Source organism: Empidonax traillii, unplaced genomic scaffold (assembly GCF_003031625.1).
Source record: "Empidonax traillii isolate 1590-97213 ecotype Southwest subspecies unplaced genomic scaffold, ASM303162v1 scaffold528:size513120, whole genome shotgun sequence".
Taxonomy (NCBI): domain Eukaryota; kingdom Metazoa; phylum Chordata; class Aves; order Passeriformes; family Tyrannidae; genus Empidonax; species Empidonax traillii.
Window position 1 is genome coordinate 449,886 of NW_020955721.1, and position 19,350 is coordinate 469,235.

Here is a 19,350-nt window from a genome sequence, read left to right on the forward strand (position 1 = left end):
CAAGGGCACTTCATGGCCTATGAATTGTCACTCTATAATCATAACCTCTGTTGCCTCATTGAAGTGTGTCAGTGTATTTCTGAGAGTATCCAAAGTAGTGCAATGCTCTAAGGCAGGTTACCAAAGTATTCTTGACACTATTTGTGTATGTCAGGTGTCTTTCATGCTATGGAAACCCTTAAATGATAAATGGAAATATATGTAGAGTCCTACTGAGTGATGTTTTTTTCCTGATTGTCACTGTGTTATCACAAAATTCAGGCTACTTCTGGAAAGCATATAACAAAATGAAATTTTGGTTTGGATAGTGTGCACACATACTACCATTTCTACCTGGTACTTCCAAGCACTTGTCTATCCTGAATCATTCATGCTCCTCTCTTGGTAATTTAATGAACCTATGGACATACTCTTATAATGAACCTATGGACATACCCGTATCAGGTGGAGGGGACAATTAGAGTATAAGTCTTTATTTTAAAAACAGTAGTTCTTAAAATTATTTTTCCTTTCTTTCAGAAGGGCTTATATCTTGCTAGTTATATTTGACTGTATGTGTATTCCTAAAATGAAGAAGGCAACTTCAGTGTGATTGAGGCTAGAGTTTTATAAGCAGGGTTTTTTTCACACAAGCAATTTAAGGAGCTTAAACTGCTCTTAGGCTTGGCCCTGCCTTGTGCAAATAAAAGGTGCTTATATGGCTGTCTGACCTTCAGAATTGAGAAACCCATTAGGCTTTGTGTGTGTGTGTGCCTGGGTAAAGAATTACCCTCAACTGGATGGGTTTCCAGGACCCAGTCAAGCACTGTCCCCTTTACTTGCCTGCTTCATGTTGCAGGCAGCACCCAGCCTGGTCATCTTACCTGTTTGCTTTACAGGGTTATTCTGTACATAGCTTTAGAGCTGAGGGGGATATAGTTTAGGATGAATGTGGACTATTAAACCAGTTGTGCTATTCAGTCAGGTGTAATTCTGTGGATGATGCTTCCGAGTATTCCTTTGCACAGGATTATTAATCTTTGTCACAGTGTTTTATCAACCACAGTTTTCGTACTTTTCCTGTAAGCAGCCTGTTTCTTTTGTGTCTCATTCAGATATGCTTCCTTCAAAAGAGGAGAAGAGCAAGACTCCTCCAATGTTTCTGTGCATTAAAGTAGGCAAGCCTATGAGAAAGTCCTTTGTGTCTCAGAACACCACTGTGTCTCAGCAGTACAGTAAAAAGATAAAACAACCAGAGTACTGGTTTGCTGTTCCTCGGGAAAGGTAAGCTGCAGTCCTCTTAGCACAAAAACATGACTGTCTGTTACTTTTTAAATGTATAGTGCTTTCTAGAGTTGAATCTGATCTCTCTGCATGGGCCAAGGTGTGAAATGCAGCAGGGATGCTGAGATTAGGAGAGGGGTGCCCTCATTTCATTGCATGCCAGAAACAAAGCAGTGTTTGTTGCTGGTCTAACACAGTTCCCAGTGGGAAGGAAGAAAGGTTCAGGTGCCACTTGAAGATGGAGAGAGGAATGTATGTGCAGCTAACGTGATAAAAGAACTGAAGGATGGTGTGGGTTTCACCTATAGTCTAGGAAGTGAGGGAAAGGGGTAAAGGGGAGCAGTGCCTGTAGAGGCAAGGAATCCACTAACGTGTCAGTGCTAAAAACAACCCCAGGTATTTCACATCAGACAAGGGCTTCATGTGGGAAAAGGGAGACACTCCTTAACTAAACAGGTGTGATTATTTCTGCCTTCAGACATGTAAAAAGTAGTCTCTTCACAATAAAATTGAGGAACGTAAATGTTTTCTGTTCCTGTAGGTGTGTATTTATCTAGTGCTATAGCAAAAAGCAAAACGACAAACTAGAGAAGTGAAGGTCCATGACTTTCCACATAAATCACCCTAGAATTTTCACTGTCTTTGAGGAATCAAATCCTTGATCCTTGTTTTCCTAGAAGGCAGCTAGAGCAATTCTTTGGTCTCTTGATGAACCAAAGTCAGTGATTTTGGTGAGTTAGATACCAGGAAGGAGGAAACTGAACTTGTGATCCGTCTCAGAAGTGTTTATTTAAGATACAGTCAATCTTTTCTTTTTTTAATAATTTTTATTTAAGAATTTTAATTTCAAATATGTAGCATTTATGTTGATTTAAGTATTTATTTTTAGTGGTTTAGAAATGAGCATTTTGATTGCCTGTAGGGAAGTTGCTGACCTGCAACTCTCCCTGGAGGAGAGGGAGAGGTTTAATCCAGCTGGAACGTGCCATTGGGAGTGTAGCTGGATAGATTTTGGTTTGCTTGCTATCTGCTGATCTCAATCCTTGGCTCCTCAGGGATTGCAAAAACGGGTTCAGAAAATTCTAGGTTGAAGTGTGAGTAAATACTTCAAGGAGTTGGAGTGATGGTGTAATATAACACAAGGTCAGTTACTGCTTTGGGGATAGTGTATCTAACATTGAATAAAGCTGCTGAGCTGAACTGAAGTCGTGTCTAATCATTGCTCTGTGCAACAGGTAAATCTATCCAGCTTCTTACCACAGACTTGGAAAATGGCTTTTCTACTTGTCTTTTTTTGAGCAGAAGCTTTCTGAATAGTGAGCAGACCTAATCCATACATAAACTGAGGTGTTGACAACTGGTTTGTACTTTAGTTTTTATAATGAGAAAACAGTAATTTCTGCGGTGAGCTGGTGCAGCAGTACTTGGCCATGCTGGCTCACAGGCCAGGTCTTTGATGTGAGGGCTACTGTTCAGATCTCGATCAAAATTAGAGGTGAATGATTGGTTATAAGATGGGTTCAATTTGGTGCTATTCATGCATGCCTCTTTTAACGACAGAATTGCATGAAAGATCGTGTAGAACTTGGAGCAGAAATAAAATGTGAGCCCCGCTCCTTTGTATTAATGCAAGACACGTCTTTGCCTCTTGAACAAGAGTGTTTTCTCCCGGATTTTGGATGCTTTCCCAAAGCAAAACACTGCTTCCTACCTGCTGGGAAAATTCTTGCGTCAGTATTTCGTAGTGTATAATTATAAGTGTTGCATCTTGACAGTGCTGTGGATAGTAGGTCATGTGGGATAGCTTTGCAATGTATTTTAGATACAAGAGATAACTTACTACATTTAAAACTATTTGGAATGCATTTTTTATTCATGTATGAAAATACTAAAGATACCACTCTCATCTTGTTGGCCACAAAGCAGCATAAATAAACACTTTGTCCAGTGCAGTTACTGTAGCTTGTGCAACGTATTAATGCTTTGATAGTAACAAAAACACACACAAAAACCCAAAACAAACTAACAGTCCAAACCTGGAGAGAGATTGTGAAGAAACTGGTCTGCATGTCTGTAATCACAGTGTAAGGTAAAACCTCCTCTGATTTGCTTTTAATTACGTTTTTTTCTGTGGTCTCTTAGTGTTTGCTGTTAAAACAGCTTCTTACATCAGTTGTGAAAATGGCTCCATTTTCAACCTGGGCCCCACAGCCCACTCCTCCCAGCAGAACTGCTCTTCCATATGCAGGCTGCTTTCCTGGCCTTGGAGGCTGCAGGAAAGTGGCACTAGAGGGAAAAATGTACTTACCATTTAATTTACTTTTTTTTTTTAGTGGAAACCTCTGGAAATGTTATTAATACAGAGAGAAGACTTCAAGGCTGATATTCTTTATAAAGGCTGTCACTAAATCTTAGGTCTCATTTGCCTTTTGTGACTGCTGTAGGTGTTCTCTCTTCCCACGTGGCTTCCAGGGTGCCGAGTGCATCCCGGCATGCAGCCCCTGCGACCTGCACAGCGTGGCTGAGTTAATCAGTCACTACAGGACTGCTTTGTGCTGCCTGCTTGATCACAGGAGTGCTCACCTTAGCACGTAAAGGGGGTAGTGAGTGTTTTGAGTTGCCTTATATACAGATTACTCAGGCTAGGGCAGTCTTCATGACGGGTTCAGCTTAGCAGAGAGGAACCCATGCTTTTGGACACAAGTACAGAAGCTGATTCCTTTGCTGGGAAGTCTTGCAATGGGTATAGCTTACAGTATTAGAGGGTAAGTCTATGTGTGCTCTTACTACATGGATTTATGTTTCAATGGCAGGTAAATTTCCCACCCTAGTGAATTTTGAGTAGTAGTAGCTCAGTAATTAGGTCACAGATTTCCTCAAGGTCTTGCAGAGGAAAATGCCTTGCACTGGGATAGAGATAGTAATGCAGAATTTCTTTGTAAATAATAGCTTGTGAATAATAGCATTGACTAGTTCCCCTGTCAAGAAGTAAATCTCTTTGATATTCAGTAGTATAAATTTGGCAGCCAGGTTTGGTTTATGAATGTAAAATTTGTACTGAAGTTCATGTAAAAGCATGCACTGAGATCATGCTGCTGAGAGGATATCCGCTTTTTTGCAAGTTTATTTCTGGAAAGCAGGCAGATTTTCAAGGAGGAAAAGTAACAGGAATGAAGGCTTGCTTCTGTTTTTCAGTCTTTGCATCCTGCCTCGTTGATTTATTAGTTTGTTTTGGGGAGCTGGGTAAGTTTTGGGTTGGTTTTTGTTACTGTTTTAGTTTCTGTGGGGTTTTCTTTTGCAGAGCAAGATATTGCTTGGTTACTCGTGTTAGTTTGTAACACTCTGTATTTAACACGGGTGAAGCTGAGACGTGAAAGAACTTGCAGCACAACTGGCTGGAGTCAATACCTACATGATGCTTTAATGCATTTACACAGGGCTTTGCGTAAAGGGACAATGATTAGGATGGTCCAGATGCTGAAGGATCATTCTTCCATGTTCCTGTTAATGGAACAGATAGCATAAAATATTTAGAATCCTTTTGAATTAGCCTTCTACAAGGAGAGTACTCCTAGTCTGCTCATAATAAGATATCAAACTATATATAGAAACTTTTGAAACCTGTTTGTACCTATAGCTTAATGTCTTATAAGGAGGACACACAGAAGTCTATATTAGTTGATAAAAGCATATGAGGGCTTATGATACCTCAGCCCTCATAAGATCATCATCTAGTCAGGCACATTTATAATAAAGTCACAGGACTTCTCTAAATTAATTCCTTTTCCTAGGCCAGGATCTGTGATTGGGCTTAGAGCGTTTTGAATATTTTCTTTCTGGAGTGCTTAACCTCAGGTTTCTAAAGTTGTTTCTTTTCAAGTGCTTTGTGGTTTACTGATGTTCCTCTGTTAGTGCATGGCACACTCATAAGCATATGATCACCAAAACAGCTGTTGAGTTCTAGGATAAATTTCCTCACAGCTGTCAAGATGACTGTAAGAGTTCCTCAAGCAGTGGTTTTTCAATTTAAAAATTGGCTCCAATTTTTTTCAATTTGGTAGCTTGAAAATACCAGTATAGCATAATGTTACAATTTTATCAGCAGAGCATCCATTTTTAGAATGACATCACTTCTACAATCACCTATTTCTGTTTTATGCTGCTGCTTCTTAAATCTGGAGTGTCTGGATTTATTTATCAACTGTCCATTGTAGAGGAAAACTTTGTTATGTACTACTTATATAAACTGAGCATATACAGGTCCATGGGACCTGACAGGAAATGTTCTGAGTATGCTGAGGATATTGGGTGATGTTATTGCAAGGCTGCTTTCTGTCATCTTTTGAAAGGTTATGATCACTGGGAGCAGTCCCTAATAACTGGAAACACAAATGCTGCAACCATTGTCAGAAGAATGGAGGAGGATCTGTGGGAGCACAGAGCAGTCAGCTTCACCTCAGTCCCTGGGAAGCAAGTCCTTGTATACATCATCTCCAAGCACATGGAGGGCAAGAAGTGATCAGGATCAGCTGTCATAGATTTACCAAGGGCAACTTATTTTTCTACCAACCAGATATTTTTTCCATTTGAGATGACTAGGTCTGTGAACAAGGAGAGAGCAAGGGATTGTTGCTTTACTATGGCATTCATAAGGCTTTCAACACAATCTGTTATAGTATCCTTTTAGCCAAATTGGTAAAATGTGACCTGGACAGGTAGACTTACCAGGTGGTTGAAGAACTGCCTGGACCATTGGGCTTGAAGGGTGCATAGCTAGTTGGAGTGGCAGCCAGGTGCAGGTGGTATTTCTTGGGTACTGATACTGTTCAATGCCTTCATCAGTGACGTGGGCATTGAGACAGACCACACCTTTGCCATTTTGGGGGATGATGCCAAATTTGGGAAGTGTTCACACGTTAGAGGGCAGGGCTACTGTTCAAAGGGACCTCAACACAGACAAATGGGCTGACAGAAACATCAGGAAGTTAAGTCAAGGCAAATGCCAAGTGTGCACCTGGGATGGAGCAGTCCCTGCAGTAGTACGGTCTGGGGACAGGTGGCCTGGGGAGTAACTCTGCAGAAAAGGAGTTGGGGAGGTTGACAGCAAACTCAGTATGGCAGTAACAAAAGTAGGATGACACCAGACCCTTCTCAGATCACATGCTGCATGTCCCAGAGGAAACTCTGATTAGATAGAAGAGAAAAAAAACCCCATAAGACTCACTGTGCATGGAACGGGTTGCATGGAGAGGTTGTAGAATCACTGTTGCAGATTTTCACAACTGCAAATGGACAAGAATGTGCAACCTCCTCTAACTTGGAAGTTAGCTCTGCTATAAACAGGAACTGGCCTAGATGATCTCCAGAGGTGCCTTACAACCAAATATGTTCTTTGATTCTGAGATCTCTGATTCTGATATGTTGCTCTCCTCCACTAACCTGCATATATGTGCTTTAAAACTGATCCTAGCCAGACAGCAGCAACCATTAGTTTTATTGTTCGTTCTTAGGGATTCCTAGGAATTAAATAATTAGCTTTCCAGAGTAAGACTGCTGCACATAAAATATACAGTGCTCAAGTTAAATGTCTCTTTCAACTAAAACTTACATTAGTTAGCAAAGAGGTGATCGTACTGCTCTTTCTGAAGTCTGTGCAAGCAAGTGAAGGAACAGGGCATGCTGAGTGGCTCCTATTGATGTGGGAAACTTGTGCAGTTAGAAGAAGATAAGGTCTTGACTGAAATGAGACTGTGGCTTTTGAAAGAGCCTTCCATAGTTCACTGGTTTTGGATCAGTGCAAGCTTGTAAGCAATCACGTGGCTTCTCACAAAGAAAGGGGGAACCCTTCACAGTGGGGGCATGGCCCTCTTTTGGCTTTTTTCCCGGCAATTAGTTGTGATAACTATCCCAGAGACTGGTGGTTCCCCCAGTACTACTTTGATCTCTTGTGTCTGTGTTTCTGTGGAGCAATGAGGAGCAGCTAAAGTTTTTTACTTTGATATCAGCATTAACTACCTTATTTGCTCTTGATGAAGGGAGGCTGCTGATAACTCAGGAACCAGTTGTTGGGTGTTCAAAAAATTTGCAATAATTGTACTAAAACTGTATTTATTATGTATATTAAAAATGTTTCACAGGTACAATTCTTATTTGGTAACAGAATTTTCTGCTAAAACATCTCTTAGCCATGCACCACAAAAGCATTTGTGAATGTGCAAAGGAGAGAAAAAAATATAGAAATGCTAATTTGTTTATTTTTTCTTATTAAGAGGGCATTTCCATGATGAAGCAAAGCAAATCCTTTATTCTTTTTGAGGGCAGTGGAAATTGGATCCAAATATCTTGAGTAAAAAGTGAGTGAAGCCCCTCCAGACATACAAATCAGAGGGCTGGAGCACCTCTCCTATGAAGACAGACTGAAAGAGGTGGAGTTGTTCAGCCTAGAGAAAAGAAGGCTCTGAGGAGACCTTCCAGCGGCCTCCCAGTACATAAAGGGGGCCTAAAAGAGAACTGGAGAGGGATTTTTAACAAGTGCATGTAGTGACAGAACAAGGGTGAATGCCTTTAAAATGAAAGAGTGTAAGTTTAGATTAGATATTAGAAAAAAAATTCTTTACTGTGAGGGTGGTGAAACTGAAAGAAGTTTCCTAGAGAGGTTGTGGATGCCCTATTCCTGCAAGTGTTCAAGGCCAGGTTGGATGGGGCTTGGAGCAGCCTAGTCTAGTGGATACTATCCCTGCCCATGGCAAGGGGGTTGGAACTGCATGATTTTTGAGATCCCTTCCAACCCAAACCATTCTGTGATTCTGTGAAATATCTCATTTTGACTGTGAATTAGTGTATCTGTCGTGAGCAGGCAACAGTGTCAGGGTTGCCAGTTTATGCAGTTAGAACTAACATCAAGCTTTAGCCCTCTTTGGAAGGAGCGTAGAAGGAAACATGTGAATTCAATTGGAAAAATCTCTGTAATTGTACTAGTGACCCTGAACAGACTGCAACAGTGCTGAGTTGGTATTTTAAGATTATTTTTGCATTTATATAAATCAAAGTAATCTTAATATAAATCTTGAAATAAAGGGGCAAAATGCCTAAGTTTCTTGTAAGAACTTTCCCTGTTTTGTATTGATCAAGGAATTGCTGGATGAAACTTTCAGGTGAGTAAGGGAAGAGAGAGGTCCATTGTCATAAGCACTTCCTATCTTTCTATCTGCCCTCTTTACCGTGTGTTCTATTTTTCTGCTGGCAATTCAACTTCTTGTGTAGTGGATCCATTATCATACTCCTTTTTGAAATTGCATGTGTCCATTTTAACTTTAACATGTTACATAAATTCCTTATTCATAAATTTTCTCATGTATTGGTATGGATGCTGTCAAGGAACATTTCTTTACAGACATTGGCTGAGCACTGACTACATTTATGGAAGAACATGTACTGCTGGTATAATATCATTAGGAAAGCTGTTGGTAACAGCTTATTTTCATAATGTTTACAGAATGAAGATTGTTTTGTGATTAGCCTTTATAACTTTTAAAGAGCAGCTAGAAATGTGGTGTAGACTTTATTGATCTTATGGCTTGTTTTATCCTGGAGGTCAAACTAAATAAGTAAAGTACATTGTGGGGAGTGAAAGCAGAGCAACCTTCAAGTGTTTCAGGCTGCCAGGTGGGGGGAGCTCTTGCCTTGTGTGATATGTGAGGGTATAGGTACACAGGTATCCTATTTGTGTGGTTGTCCCTGCTTTGTCATTGGGCAAAACCTCTGTACTACATGACAGTGTTATGTTCATGGACCACTGAACAATGGTTGTCTCCTCCTCTTCACAGGGTGGATCACTTATACACATTTTTTGTTCAGTGGTCACCAGAAATATATGGGAAAGATGCCAAAGAACAAGGTTTCGTAGTGGTAGAAAAGGAGGAGCTTGACATGATAGACAACTTCTTCAGTGAGCCCACTTCTAAAAGCTGGGAGGTGAGTGCTTTCCGCCTGTACATGAAGCATATGCATATCAAGTGTGTATCGTCTGTTAAGAATCTTAGCAGTTGTTCTTTTGAGGATTTTTATGGTGTTTCTTTATAACGGTTTCTGCTTCACAGAGTTCTCCTCAAGGCTTTTATCTGTCTCACAAATGTACTCCTATTCCTCCAGTCCTCCTTTCTTCTCTCCCTAGAAAGAGCAGCTAAACAACTGGGAGCTGTGCATCCAGAAATTGTGTAAACAGTTTGATCATGCGATGTTACTCTTTTGCAAAGCTATATAGCTGTATGTTGTTCGCATTTTGTAAATTCTTATTGTATTTATATGCTGCAAATAAAACCTTCAGAATGTATATTTGCACATAAACATGATCACAGACTCCTGTGTCCTGGTTGAAATGCAAATGTGTTGATGTCCCAGGCCCTTGCTTCTTGGGTGCACACAGCAATACTGTTTGAATATTGGTTCTAAGATGGATAAGTTTTATCCTTGGACTTTGGCTTTTTCATGTGGGGTCTTTGGCAATCTGTTTTAACCACTTGGCATGCATGTGCTTGTTATCTGTCTGTTTCTTCTGCATACAAAGCCTAGTTTCTAAGGGAAATAAGCTTGAACACATTTTTGATATTATATTTCTGAATGCTCAAACACTTGCTGTGCTAAGGATATGGGATAAATTTTAAAAGACAGATAAATCCCAAAGTGGGAAGTATCTTTATGGTGATTTATAAAGTGATCTGCTTATATGTCCTAAACATAAGCTTGTTTTCTTTAAATTCTACTGCCTTTATTTTGAGCATTTTTATCTTCAAAGTGTGTTGTACTGTTCAAAAATGGAGCTTGAGAGCGGGACTTATTTGCAATGCAGCAACCTCTAATCCCCAGTATTTTTACAGTTTTGTAGTTTCTTAATGTTGGTGCTTTGTGAACTGCAAGATGGGGGAAAAAATCTTGTTTTCTCAGAGCTGAGTTCAGTCATACATTGCACTAGATTTCACTGTCCAGTTATTTGCATGCCATTTTCATAAAACCAAAATGAAGGAGGAGAGCCAGTGATCCAAAGAACAGAGGTGGGAGAGATCTGACCACATTAGGAGATTCTCTCATTGTTTTATTTAAATATGTTTTGGGAACTGGAAACTGCTTCTGAAGGTGTGTCTCTTTTATTTGTAATACATTCAGGCTTTACCAATTTAAAGTAGGTCTACCAGGAAATCTCTGTTGAATAAAGTCCAAATTTGGGCATGATGATTGTGGAAGTTTCACTCTCCCTTGCGGGGAAACAGAAAGTGCAATTGTAGAGAAGCATATAAGCAATTTTATCACAGCATGCCATGACCAGTAGTTGTCTGTCATTCTTGTGGGTGAGAACTCTTGCCACTAGAGCAGGGATAGAGTGGTGGATACTGCAAAATAAACTGCTAGATGAAGAAACAGAGACAGATGCCTTTGAATATTCGAATTCTTTACTATGCCAGACCTGACCAGGAGGAACCTTTTGTAGAGGTATGTTGAACTGTGTCCCTGTTTGAGCAGTGTGGATCTGATGACAGACAGCCCTTCTGTCCTAGTAATAAATGTGCTCTGTACTTACATAGGGGGGCATTTCCACCTCAGGTAGCTGCTTTCTCAGACCTCTAAAATCTTTGAAAGATTTTGTAGATCCTGTTTCTGTAGTGGTTGATTCTTTTCATCCATTTTTGCTTTTGTGTGGTCTTTAAATATCTGATCTTGCAGATCCCTCTTTTAGCAGTTGTTGACTGAACTTCATACAAATGTGCAGTTCAGTTAGAGACTGAGTAGGTGCCCATGCAGAGAAGAGGAGGGGCTTTTTGATCTCTGGAGTCAATTTGCAATTTAAAACTGTGTTAATAGGTTTTCTATGGTTGCCTGTGTCTTTGAATTTAGTCACGTTTTTCTACAGATACTTGTTGCTGGTTGATTTACTGTGATACTCTCCCCCCACTCCTGGTGGGAGAGTATTCCTAAAAGAGTCTTCAAAAGTGGCGTTGTGTACTTTTGTTTTAAGATGAAAATTTTAAAAAAGTGTCAATTAAAAAAAAAATCTAGGAGATGAGGAGAAAAAGGCAGACCATTCACAAAGTAAAAAAAAAAAAAACAAGGATAAAAGGAGAAAACCCATTTTCTTTTAACAGTTTGTTGTGGCGGTTTGGGTTTGGCTTTTTAAAAATTATTTTAATTTTGCAGTGCAAACCCTCCCTGAAATTGACCATAAGAAAAATTTTCCAGCAAAGGATTCTCTGCTGTCTCAGAAGACCTAGGACTGGGCTGGAGGGGCAGGATGAATCTGTACACCTCTTGCAGTATCGCAGTCAGGAATACCTGTAACCCCTCAGGGTGCAGGGTCACATAACAGCGTTAGCTCTGCAAGAAGGATTTTACCCTGTGATCCTTCCCTCTTCTCTTTTCCTAACCCTGCTGTGTGCATTGGAGTGCCAGTGCCTGGGTGCCCTGCTTGGCTCCAGGCATCTGCAGATGAATGTGAGCTGGACATGCAGTGGATGTGTTGCTCACATCCCACCAGGGATGCTAGGTGTGACTAACAGGGTTTGTGACAGGCTTTGTGAACTCCTCACCGGTCCTGGTCGTCATGAAAACCCCCTTCTGTGCTTTGTAATATGGTTAAATCCACACCTGGAGTCAGTCCAGTGCATTTGCTTTCTTGCCTAGGGGGCAGGTGTGTGTAGGACCTCAGGCAAGTTCAAGCAGTGATCATAAATGTGCAGAGTAGTTATGCAAAACTTAATCTATATGTAATGTGAAAGCTGCTTTGAATCCTTTTTGGCAGGGAGGTGCATAGCAGTGTACTCTGCAGCCACATCTTGTGCTTCCTGCTCTTCTGTGGTGATATGCTCATGGAAGGAAAAGACAGTTTAAGGTTTCCTGTTTGTTTTGTAGCTAGGCCTCCTTGCTTCCACTTTTCTTTCTCATCAGCTCCATCTCTGAGTTCTTGCTGTTGCTTCCTATGGGCTGTAGTGGCATCAGGCCGCAGTTAAAGCCCCGCTGCTGGGTACTGCAGGCCTCATCCCACCTCCAGTCCTGTGTGGAGCTGAGGCTCCTGTCACTCGCAGAGCACCTCGAGCTGCACTGACGGCTTGGCAGCTTTCCAGCTGTGCCAGATGATGCCCTCTGCTAGACAGGAGGCTGAGCACCCCAGCCGCAGCTTGTTGGGAGACAGGACACCTGGACTGCTGCCACCAAGGGGTGAGGTGGTGTCCTCCTCTCTGCAATGAGCTCTAGGCACCGTGGGTGCTGCCAGCCTGGAAGCTCCTGCTCTGTCCCACGCTTGGGATCCTGCTTGCTTCTCATGACATGTGGGGTTCAGAGTTTGACCCCTGTCTTTCTCAACACCCTGTAGGCTGCTGAGACTTTTTATTAGGTGTATGGATGCGCATTCTCATTTTGTTTACAGCTTTATTAGAAAAGTTAGTGTGCCTTACCTGTAGTTGCTGGAAAGAAATCTGTGCTTTGTTTTATAAGCATGTCAATTCAAACCTGATGTTAGAAGTATTTCTATGGACTAACGTTTTAAAATATTACAGTATTACAAAGTCTTAAGCAAAGGAGTAGATAGAAGTTTCCAAAGAGCTGTTTGATCACCTCCAAGTAAGAATGTATTTTATAAAGACCTTGACTGTTTTTCTGTCACAAAGACACCTGGCCAGTTAAGATGTTCCCCATTTGGTTAAGGCTGCCTGTGCTTGATATAACCATCCCATATGGTGGTGTTGCTCCACACAATGTGACAGCTGAGGAGTAAGTTTTAAATTAATTGGTTTCAACAGAGGTTTGACAGTGTAAGGGCTATGCTTTAGGCTGGACACTTGTTCTCTTCCCTCAGATCATTACTGTAGAAGAAGCCAAACGACGAAAGAGTGTTTGCAGTTACCATGAAGAAGAAGATGATGATACTTTGCCTATCTTAAAGCATCACAGTGCTCTCCTGGAGAACATGCACATAGAGCAGGTATGGCTAGAAAAACCTCAAGTTTCCTTGTTAGATGTGGTGCTGTCTGAGTGTGGGATATTCTGCCTTCTGGAGGCAATGCCAGTGCCTTTTTTTTTTTTTTCTCTGGGAAGTACTTAGTATGTTGGAGTGACGTTGTGCAAGGTCTGGTTTGCTGCAGAACTAGATCACCTGGCGAGCTTTTTTTGAGTTGTGATATCAAGGACTGGCAACACTTTCAATGCTTTCAACAGGTGATGTGGACGCAGGCAGTTGGGCTCAGATTACATGGCCATGTGGCAGAGATGTTAAGCTGCTGCTCCCTTGACAGCCATTTTTTAATTTGAAAGGCCCTGCAGAGAGGGAATAGCCTGGGGCACCATCTGTGAGCCAACCTGTTGACTGTGTAACCATTTCCCCCTGTTCACTGGCCAGCTTGCCCGGCGCTTGCCCGCACGAGTGCAGGGATATCCGTGGCGCCTTGCGTACAGCACACTGGAGCACGGGACTAGCTTGAAGACTCTGTACCGTAAATCAGCATCTCTCGACAGTCCTGTTCTCCTTGTCATCAAGGATATGGACAACCAGGTAAGGAGTGCTTGTTCTGCAGGCTTTGGACAGAAAGGGCAACATTGTGAAAAGCAACCATTTTGAAATGCTAGACATACCATGAAGTGACATCATACCAAAATAAGACACTGGTGTTTTCTTTTGTATTTTCTACTGCCTAAACTAAACTTACAAAAGGAAAGTACTTCAGCATTAATAAAAGCTTTAGAATTGCAATGTGTGCAATAGTGCCTTTGGTAGTATCTTCCTTACGTATCTCAGTTAAGGAGCTGTCACCAACAATGTCTCTGTGGAGGTCTCATTCTTCAGTAGCTCCTAGAGGTGGCAGTCCTGTTGCCATTGTTGTCATCTGGTTTTTAACTTGCAAGATAGAAAAGATATGGAGGAGTACTTGCTTATGTGATGTACTTTACTAGTTGGTTCTTCCAACATGAAAATCAGCTCAGTTGTTCTTAGAAAGTATTTTTAAAATGTTTGGGGTTTTTTCACTTTAATTTTGCACTGTCCACAAAAGTAGTTTTATAATTTTATTCCAACAGATATTTGGAGCATATGCTACACATCCCTTCAAGTTTAGTGACCACTACTATGGCACTGGTGAAACATTCCTCTACACATTCAGTCCACATTTCAAGGTGAGTGGATGTTCACTTTCTCAAATTAAATTTTTGGGTTCCCCTTTTGAAACATTTATGAGATTTTTATGAAGACAGCATATTTGAGTTTAGCAGATGTGCCAGCTAATGCATTCATTGCTTCTATGCAATGCTTTAAGCAAAAGTGGCTGTAATTACCTTAAGTGCTGAGAAGACAGTCTGTTATGGTGAGGAGGAGAGGGTTTAAGTGGATTGAGGGTGGAAACAGGGAGGAATTAAGGAGTGGACAGTCAAGGACACCTTGGAAAACAATGATATCAACAATAGGGTATCATTTATGTGTGCTTAGGATCACATTGCCAACAAAGTAAAGATAAGAGTGATACTGAAATACCCTTTAATGCTCATGGGTTATGCATTTTTTTCATATTTAACACATTGTTCCTTTTTAACAGAATACCTGTTGTTTTAGAGGGGGAGGCAGAATTTAAAAAAAGGATTAAGGTGCTGTTACAGTCTGGTCATGGGGTGCAATATGGTTCTTTTAGATGAATACTTTGAAGGCCTTGTTCACAATTTTAAATATATAGTCATCCTTTACCTTCTACCTATTACCTCTTCCCCTTTCAAGAAAAAAGTAAAATAAAAGATAACCACACCATAAAATACCTGCTAAGAGTACGTACCCAAGAGTTTGAGACTACAAGAATCTTTACAGTCCAAATATATTTGGGTTTTTTCCCCTCTTCAGGTATTCAAATGGAGCGGAGAGAATACCTACTTTATCAATGGAGACACTAGCTCTCTGGAGCTTGGAGGTGGAGGGTGAGTGAACGTTTGGTTTTCAAATCATGTGGCCAATTTTATTTTAAGAGAGAATAGGGATGATGGAAGGTGTAAGAAAAACTTCGCAGTCAAGTGTCTGAACTTTTACTAGTAGCAAGTATGTAGTAGTCTGTGTAGTGCAGATATCTCAGCAATCTGATTTCTGTTACAGACTCTGAGCAATTTCATTTGCTTAAAGAGAGTGACTGATGTTAGCCAAGTAGCAGTGTTGTTTTTTGGTTGGGTATTTTTTTAGCTAGAAAAAAACCCAGATGTTTTGCGTAGATACGTGGCTCATTGCTGAAGAGGTTTGAAGATAATCTTTAATGGCAATTTTGCCATCAACTTCTAAGGTTTATCACATCGTCCTTATTAAGTTGTCGTTATTCTGTTGGTGCAGAGAGCAAGGAAACAGACAGTGCACAGTCAGGTTGTGAGTTTCAGAGGTCAGTGGGTATGAAATCAAGGGCTAGGGCTCTATAACTAACTAAAGGTTACTGCAGGTTGTACTGCAGGACCTCTGGGCATGGTTTGCATCAGTAGTACGTAAACTCCCTGCCTCCTCCTCCTCCTCCTAACCAGAAGGGGCTGTGGCCACATCCAGGCAGCCAGGGGAGGAACTCCAGCGTCCATGCCCTGGTGTGAGCCAGAGCTGGCAGTGCGAACAGCCAAATGGCTCGGGGGGGGCTGTGGGCCCTCTCAAGGTCCTGTGCGCTGCTCCACTCAGTGGTGCAAACAAAGCAAGGGACTGCTCCACAGCCTTCCTGGTGAGCGGTTTTCCAGGACTGAGCTCTTCGAATTTGGTCTAAGAGATCCTCAGAACTACCTAGATTTCTCCATATCATTTCTTTGTTTGTTTTTACAGCTTTCAGTATTTTTACTATTATAAATAACCCAAAATTTGTTGTGTGTTTCCTTTTTAGTGGCCGGTTTGGCTTATGGTTAGATGCAGATTTGTATCATGGGCGAAGCAATTCCTGCAGCACCTTCAATAATGACATCTTAACTAAGAAAGAAGATTTCATAATACAGGATGTAGAAGTATGGACATTTGAGTAAAATACTGACTGCCTTAAGGACTGGATCCATTAGGCACTTAAACGCTAACTAGAAGGTGCAGGCTGCCTCACAATGTTACACGCTTTTTCCTCAAGTTTGTACCAGAGCATGACTACGCAAAAAAAACCAACCAAACAACCCAAGAAAAAAGAATTGGTTTTGAGAGGCAGCAAGAGACAGAACAGTAAGAGATCGCTCTGAAGTGTTTTTTACTGCTTCTTTCAACATGCCTCCATTGAAGATATGATGCTTATGAAAACATTCATGGTGTATAAGTTGAAAACTTTTTATGTAACTGTGAAAAAAAACCCTTTGGGAAAACTGTAACTATCTAGTACATTCCATGTGTATTTATGTTAAACATACAAATGCTGACCAAAAATAAAAGGTTACTTTACCAAAATCTACAGTATACTGTTTGCCATGGAAAAGAGTCAGAAATAGGTGTACACAGCACTTAAGGGAACATGTTTTTAAAATAATTTTATTTATTGTTATTGTATAGCAGATTTTTTTGTGAATGTATTAGCTATGATTTTTTCTTTCAGTGTTTCACATCTCATTTTGATAAATAGTTGCTGTTGAGGTAGGTTTCTTATGCATTGACATTTATTCTGAATCAATTTATTTGATTTCTGAAGTTAATTTTTATATTTTTATTTTGTAAATGAGATTTTGTTTTCATTATACCCTAATTAGAGGGTTTGTTTTTTCTGGCAGAAACACCTGAGTGCATAATTCTGTTTCATTTTCTTTTCCTGAAATGAGGGAGAAAGAGGATAGTGCTTCTTACTAATTCTGATGTCACATTCCTTTAATAGATTATTATTTTGGCAGTATAGAGACACCGGGCAAACTGCCATGTGGTGTAGACTGTATCGGTTCTGTTGCAATCCACAGAATTGGGACGGCATGCTCTGAGCATCTGCCCTAACATTATTTGACTGTTTACGAAGGACATTCCTAAGAGAGAGTTGTTTTTCTGTGTAACCACCAAATGATTCAAGATAAGCCGCTCACTGTGCTTTTATGAGCATTTCTCTACAAATTGAAGAATTTGTTAAGGAGAAGATAAAATGGAGATTTACAGAAGAATGTTCTTTTCCTAACAGGCCAGGTCATGTCAGTGTAAAACTTGTTTACTTAGTAATTACATACAATACTTCTTTTCCCCCCAAAAAGGCCTTGAAGCAACAAGGTGGTTTAGGATTTGACAGGCAACTAAATATTCTTGTTGATTTTTAATGAAATGAAATTATACTCCCTGCCCCTGCCAAAGCTGAAAAGACTATATTACAAAATGAAAATTTTGGTAAAAAGGGAGAGTGTGAGAGAAGACTGGCAGTCTTCACTGTTTGCTAAGGAATTCCGCTTTGCCTCTAAGCTGTGGTTTTGTTTACACAGTCCAGGCCTAACCAACATTAGGATGCTGTCCTGCCCTTAGATTCGAATGCGTCATTGTCCTGAGAAAGGCAGGTTTTAGAAACAGTAGTGTGCATTAAAACAGTACAATCTAATTTTGGAATATTAATAACTGAGTAATACAACTCAGTTTAGTTACTGCTCTTTCCTTTTTTAATAGATTAAATAATAATAAAAAAAAAAAACAAACAAGTGCTTTTCTTTGAAAAGCATTTCTCAATCTTAATCCTGCACAGAAATTTCACTAAAAAAACAATGCTATATATGGTAAGCCTGTATCACACTGCACATGAACTTTCACACTCCCTTTCTGTGTGGTTGGTCTACTACAGCCATAAATAAAGTTATTATTGGTAATGCTTTAAAAGATTTTGGAAGTTGCTAACAGCGTAATGCTTTGAAGATACCCAGAATATCTAACACTGTTTGCTCTTTTAAATGGTGGCAGACCACTTAATAGTTAAAAAACAACAGAAAACCCCCACAACAAACAAAACTAGACCAACTAAGTTCAACATTTTACATACATTTCACTATTGCAACCTACAACTTACTCCATTATATTATATTGTCAGAGCATATCTAAACGCTGTGGTCTATATTCAAAACAGTGTTGTTCAATCAAAATTCTGTGACCCTTGAACTATGAATATTGAATATATGTAATGCAGTGCTATCACAATATTTTCAATAAAGGAATTTATGCATTCAGAAACTTGTTACAACTGCTTTCTCTTTTATTCACAAACTTTAAAACATTTTAAAGATGAGAGGATGCAGTTTAAGTTACAGGCTATGCTGACAAATACCTGCACCTCGTCATAAAAAGAATTTCAGCAATAACTGTCTTTTAGAAACATGGTTAAGGAGACTGGAGCTTTTGATTGAGTTGGTTTTGGCTTCAGGGGTTTTTTGTATGTGTATAGTATGGTATGTCCTAAAAAAGAGCTGTGTTTTGAGTTCACTCGGAGAAAGACTGACAAAGGGCTAAGAACTGATGACCAGACTGTAACCAATAAACAGTTAAACAGTTGACTTAGTAGTTTTTGCTGCTCCTCTCCGCTGTAGTGAATGACATGTATTCCCTCATCTTTTTTGACCAAGCTGTTCCTAGAAGTCATAAGTCCATGTACATCATTATTGTATGCACCATTTTCATATTTCTAAAGTGTTAATGTATTTTTATTTCTGCCCAAGGCATACGATGTCTTAAAAGTACTTGCTTCTTGAGTTTTATTGTCTTTTACTGTATACAGAAGTGGCTTTAAGAGAAAACAAACTATGATTATGTGTGAAATGGAACGAGTATACTGCCTGTGAGCCTTGCTTTGAGGGACATGCATTAATGCCTTTCATAACGTAATAGGAAAATTACAGACACTAGTAATTTTTCTCGTACGGAAAACAAAAGGTTGTTCTTGCAACATCAAGCATGTGCTTCCGTGCTACTTGGGTAAAGACTTTTGATTCGGGATGGTGCAAAAATCTGCACTCACAAAAGGACTTGTCATTATTACCCAGGTAAGTGCAGATGTTTTATTTAGTACTGGTTTCAGTGCAGGTTACTTTCAGAATCATTCTCATTTGTAAACTTTAAAGATTTTTCTGCTTCAAACAGGCAAATGAAAAGAAGCAGGTTAAGTCATTGCTAAGGAATGCCCAGCACTC

The 19,350-nt window shown here is 40.1% G+C and overlaps 1 protein-coding gene across 7 annotated transcripts in view; it reads left to right on the forward strand.

The window, feature by feature from the left end:
- The window catches only part of NCOA7 (nuclear receptor coactivator 7), a 92,003-nt gene extending 73,606 nt beyond the window's left edge, over positions 1 to 18,397 (forward strand). For 6 of the 7 annotated variants that reach the window (XM_027897086.1, XM_027897092.1, XM_027897087.1 and 3 more), the window contains 7 exons: positions 1,095 to 1,263; positions 9,090 to 9,237; positions 13,106 to 13,231; positions 13,646 to 13,798; positions 14,320 to 14,415; positions 15,128 to 15,201; positions 16,125 to 18,397. In XM_027897086.1, the coding sequence (XP_027752887.1) occupies positions 1,095 to 1,263; positions 9,090 to 9,237; positions 13,106 to 13,231; positions 13,646 to 13,798; positions 14,320 to 14,415; positions 15,128 to 15,201; positions 16,125 to 16,260 (902 nt within the window). In that variant the 3' untranslated portion in view covers positions 16,261 to 18,397. Of the gene's footprint in view, positions 1 to 1,094; positions 1,264 to 9,089; positions 9,238 to 10,137; positions 10,750 to 13,105; positions 13,232 to 13,645; positions 13,799 to 14,319; positions 14,416 to 15,127; positions 15,202 to 16,124 lie in introns of those variants that run through there. The other variant, XM_027897093.1, reaches the window with a different exon arrangement.
- Positions 18,398 to 19,350: the final 953 nt, after the last annotated feature.